Raw genomic sequence first — 15068 nt, 5'->3', positions numbered from 1 at the left:
CTGCATGGACACTTCATTATTGAACCGCGACTAGGGCTTATTTTCGGGGGAGGGCTTATATTTAAGCCTTGCTCCGAAAATGCTTAAAATCCCTGCTAGGGCTTATTTTTGGTGAGGTCTTATTTTAGGAAAAACACGGTAGGAGAGCAGCATTTCAGCAGATCAGAGCTGTGCAGCTATGATCTACAGAAATGCACAAGCAATCAGACTGCTGATCCTTATAGTCCCCTAGTGGGAATAGTAAAATAAAAAAAAAAAACCTAAACAAAAGTTTTAAAAAATTAAAAAAAACCTAAAAGTTCAAATCACCACCCATTCACCCCATTAAAAATTGAAGGGAAAAAAAAATGAAAAATATACACATATTTGGTATCACCGCATTCATAAATGCTCGATCTATAAAAATATAAAATCAGTTCATCTGATCGGTACACGGCGTAGCAGCACAAAAATTCCAAATGCCAAAATTAAATTTTTTGCTCGCTGCAAAAATTTTTAAAAAATGCACTAACAGCTGATCAAAACGTAGCATCTACACAAAAAATAGTACCGTTTAAAACGTCAGCTCGAGATGCAAAAAATAAGCCGTCGCCAAGCCCCAGATCCTGAAAAATGAGAACGCCAGGGGTTTTGGAAAATGGCGCAAAAAGTGCTCCACTTTCTCGGGGACAAATTGTGAATTTCTTCTTGTCTAAAGTGAATAACAACACTTTTCTCTCTGACAGGCAAGTGAATACAGTGATAATGTTTTAAAACCACGGCAGGAAGAAAAATTTAAAAAGCTAGAGGAGCGCTTCTACAAGATGACTGGACAAACATGGAAATTAACCGAAGGTTATGCTCTTGGTGTAAGTAGGAGCCTACATTAAATAGGAACACTGCCCGTAGGGATTAGTAATGGTGCCACAGGGTTAGGTTCTTTATGCGTGTCATTAGATGGATCATGCCTAGTGTACAGTATTGTTTACATCAAACCGATTGTTGTATTTTCTCCTTGTGACATTGGAAGATGAAGAAACCTTACACAAAGTTGGACATGCTAGTAGCTCCTGTACAGACTATACCTGAGCTGCATACACTGAGCCGATCCATGCTGATTTGACTCTGACTATGGCACCATTGATGCCTATCATGCCGTGCTTTTGGGAGCAATGAGTGTTTACCCTCCCCACTCCACAAAGCACGGACCTACTTGTCCTCTTGTGGTGTTGGGAACAGTCAAACACTTCGCAGTCTGGTCACATTACAAAGCAATGCCCAGGCATCATTTCAACTTAGGGTCAGCACACACGGCGAGTAATACGGAGCGAGTGGAATGCGATAAAAAATTGCATTCCACTCGGACCAATATTACTCTATGGGGCAGCATCCATGACCGTTTATTATCTCAGCCCTAATCGAACCGAGAAAACAGTCGCAGCATGCTGTGAGTGGAACGCGATTCTGTTTCACTCGCACCCATTCAAGTTTACGGTGCGAGAGAAACATCACATTGCTCTCGCGTTACATCGGTGTAACACAAGAGCAGTGCGATTCTCGCATTAGCCGGCAACGGAGGAGATAGGGAGATAAATCCCTCCCCTCCGCAGCGCCGGCCCTCCCCTCCGAAGTGCCGGCCCTTCCCTTCGCAACTGTGGTCTAATCGCACGATCGAACCATAGTTGCATGACACTCGGCTCCCGCTGTGCTGCAAGTGTGTGCCGAGTGTCATGCGCGGACTCGCAGTAATCCCCGTGTGGCCTCAGCCTTAAGGCCCCGTCACACTAAGCAACATCGCTAGCAACATCGCTGCTAACGAACAACTTTTGTGACGTTGCTAGCGATGTTGCTGTGTGTGACATCCAGCAACAACCTGGCCCCTGCTGTGAGGTCGTTGGTTGTTGCTGAATGTCCTGGGCCATTTTTTAGTTGTTGCTGTCCCGCTGTGAAGCACAGATCGTTGTGTGTGACAGCGAGACAGCAACAACTAAATGTGCAGGCAGCAGGAGCCGGCTTCTGCGGAGACTGGTAACCAATGTAAACATCGGGTAACCAAGAAGCCCTGTCCTTGGTTACCCGATATTTACCTTTGATACCAGCCTCCTCCGCTCTCACTGTCAGTGCCGGCTCCTGCTCTGTGCACATGTAGCTGCAGCACACATCGGGTTAATTAACCCGATGTGTGCTGTAACTAGGAGAGCAAGGAGTCAGCGCTAAGCATTGTGCGCTGCTCCCTGCTCTGTGCACATTTAGCTGCAGCACACATCGGGTTAATTAACCCGATGTGTGCTGTAACTAGGAGAGCAAGGAGCCAGCGCTAAGCATTGTGCGCTGCTCCCTGCTGTGCACATTTAGCTGCAGCACACATCGGGTTAATTAACCCGATGTGTGCTGTAACTAGGAGAGCAAGGAGCCAGCGCTCAGTGTGCGCTGCTCCCTGCTCTCTGCACGTGTAGCTCCGTGCAGTGGTAACCAAGGTAAATATCGGGTTGGTTACCCGATATTTACCTTAGTTACCAAGCGCAGCATCTTCCACGCTGCGCTGGGGGCTTGTCACTGGTTGCTGGTGAGCTCACCAGCAACTCGTGTAGCCACGCTCCAGCGATCCCTGCCAGGGCAGGTTGCTGGTGGGATCGCTGGAGCGTCACAGTGTGACATCTCACCAGCAACCTCCTAGCAACTTACCAGCGATCCCTATCGTTGTTGGGATCGCTGGTAAGTTGCTTAGTGTGACGGTACCTTTACAAGCAAAGCGATCAAGACGTGCAAAAAAAAAAAGTCTCCTCTCAGGTCCTTCATCTGTCATTGTAAATATTAGGGGTTTTCATGTTACTTTAAGAAAAATGTTTTTTTCATTTTCACGGCTCAACTTTATAAAATTTTGTGATGCACCTGGGGGTTCAAGGTTATCACCACACCTGTAAATAAATTCCCTGAGAGGAGTATTTTCCAAAATGTGGTTACTTGTAGGGGGGTTTCCACTGTTTAGGAGAATCAGGGGCTCTCCAAATATGCCACGGTGTTCGATATCTCAGCGAATTTTCCGCTCCAAAATCCCAATGGGGCTGCTTCTTTTCCATGCCCTGCCTTTCCTCCAAGTAGATTTCCACCACATGTGGTGTTGGCGCACTCAGGAGAAATTGCACAACAAATTGTATGGTCCATTTTCTCCTGTTACCTTTGTAAAAATGAAACATTTGGAGAAAAGCAACATGTTTATGGGAAGAAAAAAAATTTCATTTTCACAACTCAACGATAAAAAAATTCTGTGAAGCACCTGGGGGTTCAATGTGCTCACCACAATTCTAGATTAATTCTTTAGGGGTGTAGTTTCCAAAATGGTGTCATTTCTAGGGGTTTCTGCTGTTTTGGCATTTCAGTAACCTTTCAAATGTGACATGGTGTTACATATTGTATTCCAACTAAACTAGTGCTCCTTTCCATTACGATCCCTGTTGTAGTTTTGCACCATATATGGGGTTTCGGTGTACTTATGAGAAATGGCACAAATTATATGGTCCATTATCTCCTGTTACTCTTGTGAAAATAAAAATTTGGCCTACACCAACATTTTTGTGGGAAAAATGTGATTTCTTATTTTCACACCTCAACTTTATAAAATTTGTGAAGGACCTGGGGGTTCAAAGTGCTCACCAAACATCTAGACAAATTCCTTGAGGGGTCTAGTTTCCAAAATGGGGTATTTTGTGGGGGTTTCCACAACAGGGGCTCTGTGAATTCGATATGGCATATGTCATCTATTTCAGCCAAATGTTGTGCTCCAAAAGTCAAATAGTGCACCTTCTCTTCCAAGCACCAAAACAGTAGTTTTTCACCACATATGAGGTATCGGTGTACTCTGGAAAAATTGCACAACAAATAGTATGGTCCCTTTTCTCCTGTTATCCTGGGAAAAAGTAAAATTTTCATTTTTAGATGCTTCAGAGGAATTTAAAGGGTAAATAAGCTTCTTGAATGAGGTTTTGAGCAGTTTGAGGAGTGCAGTTTTTAGAATGGTGTCACTTTTGGGTATTTTCTGTCACATAGGCCATCAAAATCCTTTCAAATTTGATGTGGTCCCTAAAAAAAAATTGTTTTTCTAAATTTTGTTTGAGATATGAGAAACTACTGATTCAATGTTTTAACACAACAAAATTCTGTTTAAAAAATGGTGGTAAATGTTATTTCTTTGTCGCTCCATGGGAGACCCAGACAATTGGGTGTATAGGCTATGCCTCCGGAGGCCGCACAAAGTATTACACTAAAAGTGTAAAGCCCCTCCCCTTCTGCCTATACACCCCCCGTGCTCCCACGGGCTCCTCAGTTTTTTTGCTTTGTGCGAAGGAGGCAGACATGCACGCATAGCTCCACAGCTTAGTCAGCAGCAGCTGCTGACTATGTCGGATGGAAGAAAAGAGGGCCCTTAAAGGGCCCCCAGCATGCTCCCTTCTCACCCCACTCTTGTCGGCGGTGTTGTTAAGGTTGAGGTATCCATTGCGGGTACGGAGGCTGTTTTCCTTCCCCATCCCCCTTAGGGCTCTGGGTGAAGTGGGATCCTATCGGTCTCCAGGCACTGAGACCGTGCTCCAACCACAGCTCCTGAGGACCCTGCTGGATAGGAGCCGAGTATCGTTCAGGGACATGGCCCTGCTACTTGGAGGTACTCTGTGTCCCCGTGGGGACCGCGCACAGCAACACTCCAGCATTGCTGGGTGTGCTAGTGCACCGGGGACCGCGGCGCCGACCGCGTTGGTGCCATTACACACTAACAGCGTCGCTGAGTGTGTGAGTGTAGGGGGACTGCCGCGCTGACCGCCGCTGCCATTGCTATCACTGCGGCGCGGCTGGGACTGTTAGTGCGCCGGGGACTTCAGCGCCGACCGCGCTTTTACGGCGGCCGCGCTTATAACGCGAGTCCCCGGCTTTTGCGGCCTAGTCTCGTTTTCTTCCCGCCCCCAGGCCTGCCAGTCAGGGGAAGGGCGGGACGCTGTACAGCACAGCAGCACTGAGGGCTGGAGTATGCTTTGCATACTCCACCCCCCTCACTGTGCACAGTGGGGCACCAGTTCCCGCACTTTCTGGGTCACGCCCACGGCTCCCTCCTCTCCTCAGGACGCCGGCAGCCATTTCTCAGCTCCTCTGACGCTGCAGAGGAGAGACAAGCGCTGGGGGACTCAGGCAGGGATTCTGGTGGCCACACAACCGCTTTAAGCGGGCGGTAAGCAGCACCTGAGGTGCTGGCCCCACTTGTGCAGTAGTGTAATTATAGATTATATATTTATAGGCTATACTTTACACTGTATGGTGCACGGTTGATCCTGGCTATATACCCTATTGTGTTGCTCAGGGGAGTCAACAGCATGGCTCCCACAAGAAGCAGGGGTGCCAAAACACAGGCTTACTATGCTGCCTGCGCCGCATGTACGGCTTCACTACCGGCAGGCTCCACTGACCCTCATTGTGTGCACTGCTCGGCCCCCGTGGCACTTACTCAGCCGGAGCCTCTGCTAAGGGGGGCCCAGGGGGAACCACCTACTAACACTGTACAGGTGACAGGGACGGAGTTTACAGTTTTTACTGAAAGGCTTTCTGAGACTATGGCTAAGATACTAGAAGCCTTGCAGTCCAGACCGGTATCTCAGACCAGGGACACTGTGGAATCATTGCCACCTGGTTCCCCTCAGTCGGAACAACCATGTCCTCCCGGGGTGTCTCATAGATCCCAGGGTGAGGTCTCTGACATGGACCGCAGCCCCAGACCGCTTAAGCGAGCTCGCTTGGAAATTCCCTCGACATCATCACATTGGTCAGGGTCTCAGCGGGAGGACTCTCTGTATAGTGAAGCGGAGGTAGCTGATCAGGATTCTGATCCTGAGGCTGCGCTCAACCTTAATACTCCAGATGGGGACGCCATAGTGAATGATCTTATCGCGTCCATAAATCAAATGTTGGATATTTCTCCCTCAGCTCCTCCAGTTGAGGAGTCAGCTTCTCAGCAGGAGAAATTCCGTTTCAGGTTCCCCAAGCGTACAACGAGTATGTTTCTGGACCACTCTGACTTCAGAGAGGCAGTCCAGAAACACCGGGCTTGTCCAGATAAGCGTTTTTCTAAGCGCCTTAAGGATACACGTTATCCCTTCCCCCCTGACGTGGTCAAGGGCTGGACTCAGTGTCCCAAGGTGGACCCTCCAATCTCCAGACTGGCGGCTAGATCCATAGTTGCAGTTGAAGATGGGGCTTCACTCAAGGATGCCACTGACAGACAGATGGAGCTCTGGTTGAAATCCATCTATGAAGCTATCGGCGCGTCTTTTGCTCCAGCATTCGCAGCCGTATGGGCGCTCCAAGCTATTGCAGCGGGTCAAGCGCAAATTGACGCACTTACACGTACGTCTGTGCCGCAAGTGGCATCCATAACTTCTCAAACGTCGGCATTTGCGTCCTACGCTTTTAATGCTGTCCTGGACTCTGCGAGCCGTACGGCGGTTGCAGCCGACAATTCGGTGGCAATACGCAGGGCCTTGTGGCTACGGGAATGGAAGGCAGATTCGGCTTCCAAAAAAAAAAAAAAAGTGCTTAACCGGTTTGCCATTTTCTGGCGACCATTTGTTTGGTGTGAGGCTGGATGAAATCATCAAACAATCCAAGGGAAAGGAAACATCCTTACCCCAGGCCAAACCAAGATTACCCCAACAGAGGAGGGGACAGTCGAGGTTTCGGTCCTTTCGGGGCGCGGGCAGGTCCCAATTCTCCTCGCCCAAAAGGCCTCAGAATGATCAGAGGAACTCCGATCCATGGCGGTCTAAGGCACACCCTAAAAAGACCGCCGGAGGTGCCGCTACCAAGGCGGCTTCCTCATGACTTACGGCCCCCTCACACCGCATCCTCGGTCGGTGGCAGGCTCTCCCGCTTTTCCGACATTTGGCTGCCACAGGTAAAAGACCGTTGGGTGAGAGACATTCTGTCTCACGGTTACAGGATAGAGTTCAACTCTCGTCCTCCGACTCGATTTTTCAGAACATCTCCGCCTCCCGAGCGAGCCGATGCTCTTCTGCAGGCGCTGGGCACTCTGAAGACAGAAGGAGTGGTGGTCCCTGTTCCTCTTCAGCAACAAGGTCACGGTTTTTACTCCAACCTGTTTGTGGTCCCAAAGAAGGACGGATCTTTCCGTCCTGTCCTGGACCTAAAACTACTCAACAAACACGTAAAGGCCCGGCGGTTCCGGATGGAATCCCTCCGCTCCGTCATCGAGCGCTTCCTGCGCTTCGCCATAGGAGACGAACACCTGCAGTTCGTGGCACTGCCGTTCGGCCTGGCGACAGCCCCACGGGTTTTCACCAAGGTCATGGCTGCAGTAGTTGCGGTCCTCCACTCTCAGGGTCACTCGGTGATCCCTTACTTAGACGATCTGCTGGTCAAGGCTCCCTCTCAAGAGGCATGCCAGCACAGCCTCACCGCTACTCTGGAGACTCTCCAGAATTTCGGGTGGATCATCAATTTGCCAAAGTCAAATCTGACACCGGCCCAATCGCTGACATATCTTGGCATGGAGTTTCATACCCTCTCAGCGATAGTGAAGCTTCCGCTGAACAAGCAGCGTTCACTACAGACGGGGGTGCAATCTCTCCTTCAAGGTCAGTCACACCCCTTGAGGCGCCTCATGCACTTCCTGGGGAAGATGGTGGCAGCAATGGAGGCAGTCCCTTTCGCGCAGTTTTACCTGCGTCCTCTTCAATGGGACATCCTACGCAAATGGGACAGGAAGCCGACGTCCCTCGACAGGAACGTCTCCCTCTCTCAGGCAACCAAAGCTTCCCTTCGGTGGTGGCTTCTTCCCACTTCATTATCGAAGGGGAAATCCTTCCTACCCCCATCCTGGGCGGTGGTCACGACGGACACGAGTCTGTTAGGGTGGGGAGCAGTCTTTCTCCACCACAGGGCTCAGGGTACGTGGACTCGGCAGGAGTCCTCACTTCAGATCAATGTTCTGGAGATCAGGGCAGTGTATCTAGCCCTAAAAGCGTTCCAGCAATGGCTGGAAGGCAAGCAGATCCGAATTCAGTCAGACAACTCCACAGCGGTGGCTTACATCAACCACCAAGGAGGAACACGCAGTCGGCAAGCCTTCCAGGAAGTCCGGCGGATTTTGATGTGGGTGGAAGCCACGGCCTCCACCATCTCCGCAGTTCACATCCCGGGCGTGGAAAACTGGGAAGCAGATTTTCTCAGTCGCCAGGGCATGGACGCAGGGGAATGGTCCCTTCACCCGGACGTGTTTCAGGAGATCTATTGCCGCTGGGGGATGCCGGACGTCGACCTAATGGCGTCCCGGCACAACAACAAGGTCACGGCATTCATGGCACGTTCTCACGATCACAGAGCTCTGGCGGCAGACGCCTTAGTTCAGAATTGGTCGCAGTTTCAACTCCCTTATGTGTTTCCTCCTCTGGCACTGTTGCCCAGAGTGTTACACAAGATCAGGGCCGACTGCCGCCGCGCCATCCTCGTCGCTCCAGACTGGCCGAGGAGGTCGTGGTACCCGGATCTGTGGCATCTCACGGTCGGCCAACCGTGGGCACTACCAGACCGACCAGACTTGCTGTCTCAAGGGCCGTTTTTTCCATCTGAATTCTGCGGCCCTCAACCTGACTGTGTGGCCATTGAGTCCTGGATCTTAGCGTCTTCAGGATTATCTCTAGAGGTCATTGCCACTATGAGACAGGCTAGGAAACCAACGTCCGCCAAGATCTACCACAGGACGTGGAAAATATTCCTGTCATGGTGCTCTGATCAGGGTTTTTCTCCCTGGCCATTTGCCTTGCCCACCTTTCTGTCCTTTATTCAGTCCGGATTGGAAAAGGGTTTGTCGCTTGGCTCCCTTAAGGGACAAGTCTCTGCGCTCTCTGTGTTTTTTCAGAAGCGCTTGGCCAGACTTCCACAGGTACGTACGTTCCTGCAGGGGGTTTGTCACATCGTCCCTCCTTACAAGCGGCCGTTAGAACCCTGGGATCTGAACAGGGTGCTGATGGTTCTTCAGAAACCACCGTTCGAGCCACTGAGGGATATCCCTCTCTCACGCCTTTCGCAGAAAGTGGTTTTCCTAGTAGCAGTCACTTCACTTCGGAGAGTGTCTGAGCTAGCAGCATTGTCATGCAAAGCCCCTTTCCTGGGGTTTCACCAGGACAAGGTGGTTCTGCGTCCGGTTCCGGAATTTCTACCTAAGGTGGTATCCCCGTTTCATCTCAATCAGGATATCTCCTTACCCTCTTTTTGCCCTCATCCAATTCACCAATGTGAAAAGGATTTGCACTTGTTAGATCTGGTGAGAGCACTCAGACTCTACATTTCTCGGACGGCGCCCCTGCGCCGCTCGGATGCACTCTTTGTCCTTGTCGCTGGCCAGCGTAAAGGGTCACAGGCTTCCAAATCAACCCTGGCTCGGTGGATCAAGGAACCAATTATCGAAGCTTACCGTTCTGCTGGGCTTCCGGTTCCCTCAGGGCTGAAGGCCCATTCTACCAGAGCCGTGGGTGCGTCCTGGGCTTTGAGGCACCAGGCTTCGGCTCAGCAGGTGTGTCAGGCGGCTACTTGGTCGAGCCTGCACACTTTCACGAAATACTATCAGGTGCATACCTACGCTTCGGCGGATGCCAGCCTAGGTAGGCGAGTCCTTCAGGCGGCGGTTACCCACCTGTAGGAAGGAGCCGTTACGGCTCTATTATGTGGTATTATTTACCCACCCAGGGACTGCTTTTGGACGTCCCAATTGTCTGGGTCTCCCATGGAGCGACAAAGAAGAAGGGAATTTTGTTTACTTACCGTAAATTCCTTTTCTTCTAGCTCCAATTGGGAGACCCAGCACCCGCCCCAGTTTTTTTGTGTACACATGTTGTTCATGTTCAATGGTTTCAGTTCTCCGATATTCCTTCGGATTGAATTTACTTTAAACCAGTTTATAATTTGTTTTTCCTCCTTCTTGCTTTTGCACCAAAACTGAGGAGCCCGTGGGAGCACGGGGGGTGTATAGGCAGAAGGGGAGGGGCTTTACACTTTTAGTGTAATACTTTGTGCGGCCTCCGGAGGCATAGCCTATACACCCAATTGTCTGGGTCTCCCAATTGGAGCTAGAAGAAAAGGAATTTACGGTAAGTAAACAAAATTCCCTTCTTTTTTACTACGTTTTGTGGTATAACTATCTAGTTTAAGGCATAAAAATGAAAAGTGCAAAAATAATTGTCATGTTTTCAATATTTTTATAAATAAATACAAATCATATCAACTAAAATGTACCACTAACATGAAGCACAATGTGTCATGAAAAAAACAATCTCAGAATCCCTGGAATATATTGAAGTGTTCCAGCGTTATTACTGTAAAGTGACACTGGACAGAATTGTAAAAATTGACCTGGTTAGGAAAGTGAAAATAGGCTGGGGGTGAAGGGGATGGAAAAAAAAAACATTTTAAGTATAGAAAAAAATATAAAAATTTGAATCACTCCTTGTGACAGGGTCCTTCTCCGATATCACACAATCAACAGAGCGAAAGATGAGTGAACATTCCAAAGCATATTTATTCCATGCAATGCAGAATGACCATCAAATAATCCTCAACACAAAGGGTGAAATAGTCCAGTAATGGCATAAATGTCCCGGGAATCCTCCAGCAGTCCTTTTCCAGGGAAATTGGGATGTCTCAGTCTCTCTGGGGTGTCAGCCTCTCCTCGGAGGATCAATCTTAAGGTACCGTCACACTTCGCGACGCTCCAGCGATCCCACCAGCGATCTGACCTGGCAGGGATCGCGGGAGCGTCGCTACATGGTCGCTGGTAAGCTGTCAATCAGGCAGATCTCCACAGCGATCAGAGATCAGCCACCAGCGACCCATGTAATGACACTGTGCTTGTAACCATAGTACACATCGGGTTACTAAGCTTAGCGCTTTGCTTATAGTTACCCGATGTGTACCTTGGCTACGTGTGCAGGGAGCCGGCTTCTAGAAGCTGCAGACGCTGGTAACCAAGGTAAATATTGGGTAACCAAGCAAAGTGCTTTGCTTGGTTACCCGATGTGTACCTTGGTTACCAGCGTCCGCAGAAGCCGGCTCCCTGCACATTCAGATCGTTGCTCTCTCGCTGTCAAACACAGCGATGTGTTCTTCACAGCGGGAGAGCAACAACCAAAAATGGTCCAGGACATTCAGCAATGACCGGCGACCTCACAGCAGGGGCCAGGTCGTTGCTGGATGTCACACACAGCGACATCGCTAGCAAGATCGCTGTTGCGTCACAAAACCCGTGACTCAGCAGCAATGTCGCTTAGTGAGACGTGGCCTTTACTCCTCCTCTCTTCTCCTGCTCAGCCAGACTGAATCACTAATCCCTCAGGTAAGCAAAGAGTTTAGGTGGATTCCAGGCCCCCTCCCCCACACCTTGGGACAGAAGCACTTCAAGGAGTTATAACCCTGCAGACAGGATAAGCAATACATCGACTACACAGACCACCACGCCCAAAACATAAACCCACACAAAATGGCACATGATCCACTATATCCCACCATCACACTCCTCCTTTTCTTTTTTTAAAAATAAAGATATAAAAATTAACATATATGGCACATCTGTCAGACTTAAAATATACAATTAACACAGTAAAAACAAAGCCCAAAAAACAATTGCGGAATTGCATTATTTTTTCACCTTTTCATTCCACTTGGATTTTTTTCCCTACTTTTTACATTGAGTGGTAAAATGGACGGTATAATTCAAAACTACAACATAACTATTAAAAAATAAAACTAGTGCACAGAAAAATAAAGGTATGGCTCTGAGGAAAGGAAGGGGAAAATGCAAGCGTAAAAATTAAAATTGGCTGCGGAGACAAGGGGTTTAGGCTGTTCCTCTGAAGGAAAAATATATATATATTTTATTATTTTTTTTTAAACAGGAGGAAGAGAATCCGCAGAATGACTCTACAGGACCAAAGAATCGTGTGGAAACTCCAAATGAAGAAGCCGTAAGGAAAAGGAGACTTCCGGAGCAAGTCACTAAGCCCCCACCACAGAAGGAGCAGCCAAAACCCAAAAGGGTAAGTGTATACTACCAAATACTCCAGAAACTGCTGTTATCCTCTTTAAAGGGCTCCTCTCAGCTGTTTCATGCTGCCCATACCACAGACAGCATGAATCAGAATCTGGCAGTGTTATTGCTGCCAGGATAGTTTGAACAGCTGGTCAGAGACTGTTCTCCTCGCCCCGCTCCGCTTGACTGACAGAGCTCTTTGTATGTGTCTTCATATAGAGAGACCTGCTAGTCAAAGGGATCGGAGCAGGGAGAAGCTGCCGGAGAGTCGCCTCCTACTGGTCATCTTATAGATCCCGGCCAACTTCTAAAAAGGATATAGTCTTTGAAACGACTGAACATTTTACAGTAATACATGAATAACATGAATACCTGATTCATACTGCCCTTGGATCAATCGGCATGAATTGGAGACAGGATTCCTTTAAAGAAAAACTGTCACCAAGTTTTTCTACCCCATCTGAGAGCAGGAGAGGCAAAGACCCTGGATCCAGCTGTGTATCACTTACTTTACTGGGTGCTGCAGTTTTTATAAAATCAATGTTTTATCTGTTGCAGATCAACCAGTTTTCTGAGCTCAGATTTCTATGGTAAATTTCTGCCTATGCACAGCATACACAGAAATCTGCCAATCCTGAATATAGAGAACTGTATGGCAGCAGAATTACTAGTTATTTAGTGATCACAACATCAATGTTATTTAGTGATCACAACATCAATGATTTATCAGCTGGAGAAAATCAAAACTACAGCTAGCAGCCCAATAAGTAACACATCGCTGGAATCAGGGTCTCTGTCTCTACATTATGCTGCTCTCAGAATTTCCTTATGTTGAATATTAGTGCAGTAATTGTGTCTGTATTAATAGGTGATCACCTTACCTGAAGAACCCAGTGAATCAGAGGGAGGCGTAAGTATTGATTGTTTTTCACTAGACACACCAAAGCATTTATGTCACAAGCAGATTGGTCTAGTAAACTAGTTGTGATAACTTTTGGACTTTTTGCACTAATGATTAGTGATGGGTGGACCTGGACTTATATGAGTACCAGCATCTGGCCCGGAATCGGATTTTTTATTTAACTGAATTTTTATTAAAATTTTCAAGGCAAACAAGGAAAAAAAAAACATGGATTTGTCCCACGAGCATGTGAGCAATAACTTTAAACCTTAAATCAGGGCACATATCTTATTATCCACTAATACAAAAGAAACAAGGAATGTGAGAGGACAAACGTTACAATACTAGACAGGGAGATATAAGGAAGGAGGGAACGGAATAGGGAGGGTGAGTATATCAAACTTCCGTTAAGACCATGCCAAGACATTATTCTTTATTGGCCCAGTAAGTGTCCCAAAGGGACCAAACACTCTCAAAATGATCCACCATATTATTTGACATGGCAGATAGATACTCCATCCTTCTCACATCTTGTATCCGGGAATGGAGATCATTAAAGCCCGCTTTACACGCTGCAATGTATCTTACAATGTGTCGGCGGGGTCACGTCGTAAGTGACGCACATCTGGCATTGTAAAGTACATTGCAGTGTGTAACAGCTATTTGCGATTGCGATTGAACGGTAAGGCGTTCATCGCACGCACGTCGTTCATTCCTCATGAATTGAACGTCAGATTGTTCATCGTACCCGGGGTAGCACACATCGCAGTGTGTGACACCCCGGGAACGATGAACAGATCTTACCTGCGTCCTGTGGCTCCCGGCCGGTAATGCGGAAGGAAGGAGGTGGGTGGGATGTTTACGTCACACTCAGCTCCGCCCCTCCGCTTCTATTGGCCGGCTGCCGCGTGATGTCGCTGTGATGTCGAACGTCCCTCCCACTCCAGGAAGTGGACGTTCGCCGCCTACATCGAGGTCGTATGGACGGGTAAGTACATGTGACGGGGGGTTACTCGTATGTGCGGCACATTCAACAAATTGAACGTGCCACACATACGATGGGGGCGGTTACGATCGCATACGATATCGTATGCTGGATCGTAAGGTGTAAAGCAGGCTTAAGTGAGGGCGGATGGGTCAACCTCCAGTTATGGGCAATTAGACACCTGGCCGCTCTGGTTATGTGTAACAGTAACCGCTTCCCTCTCCTCCCCAACTAGACGGATGAAATATTTAATAGATAGAACTTAGGATATAGGGGTATCTGAAGATCAGTTACCTTATAAATTAGAGATTGCACCAACTTCCAAAAGCACTGGATATTGGGGCATACCCAGAATATCTGTGGTATGTCTTCTCCTGCAGCCCCACATCTCCAACAGTTATCGGGTATGGCTGGATTTAGTTTATGTAGTAGTGATGGAATGTGGTACCAATACATGAGTAATTTGTACTGATTTTCCTTTTTCCTTATAGACATACCACGAGGATGTTTTTGAGTCAGTATCCCAGATCCGTCTCCACATACATAAGGGAATGATCTCGCCAAGGAAATCCTCCCATTTACTAATATATGTATGATTAAGCTTGTCTTCTGGGTAGGGGGTAATTAAAATACGATATATATCTGAGATAAGGCCCTTGGTGGAGACCCCAGCTCTGCATAGTCTTTCAAAAAGTGTAGGGATAGAGACTTCTAGGGAGGAAAAAAGGGAGTGCATCAGTTGTCTAACTTGTAGGTATCGATATTGGGAGTTGCCAGAGAGATTAAATCTAGTGGATATGGTGGCGTAAGGGAGAAGGACCCTGGAGTGTGCATCTACCATGTCAGCAAAACAAAAGAGCTTCTTGTCAAACCATTTTAGTCGTAGTACCCTGCATACTGACTGGCATCTTGGGATTAAAAAGAAGAAGTCAGAAGAGAGCGTTCAGATTTAAGTGGAAACTTTTTGACACAGCAATCCCAGATTCTCTTAGTGAAGGCTATAGGGCCCAGGGTATGTGGGTCAGGCTTGTTTGATAAGGTGCCCCAAAGGTGTGAGTTGGGATGTATTGGGGCGAGCCATAGCTTCGCTATTTCCATCCATCTAGAGAAGGCACTGCGATTGG

General features: G+C 48.1%; 1 protein-coding gene across 2 annotated transcripts in view; it reads left to right on the top strand.

Moving 5' to 3' along the window:
* UBXN8 (UBX domain protein 8) overlaps positions 1-15068 on the top strand; it is a 64979-nt gene that overhangs the window by 17885 nt on the left and 32026 nt on the right. The window contains exons 4-7 of one of the 2 annotated variants that reach the window (XM_075337808.1): positions 726-848; positions 11925-12065; positions 12927-12968; positions 14436-14534. In XM_075337808.1, coding sequence (XP_075193923.1) covers positions 726-848; positions 11925-12065; positions 12927-12968; positions 14436-14534 — 405 coding nt within the window. The remainder of the gene's footprint in view (positions 1-725; positions 849-11924; positions 12066-12926; positions 12969-14435; positions 14535-15068) is intronic. The other variant, XM_075337809.1, reaches the window with a different exon arrangement.

Source organism: Anomaloglossus baeobatrachus, chromosome 1 (assembly GCF_048569485.1).
Source record: "Anomaloglossus baeobatrachus isolate aAnoBae1 chromosome 1, aAnoBae1.hap1, whole genome shotgun sequence".
Lineage (NCBI taxonomy): Eukaryota > Metazoa > Chordata > Amphibia > Anura > Aromobatidae > Anomaloglossus > Anomaloglossus baeobatrachus.
This window is presented reverse-complemented; position numbering and strand designations above follow the sequence as displayed.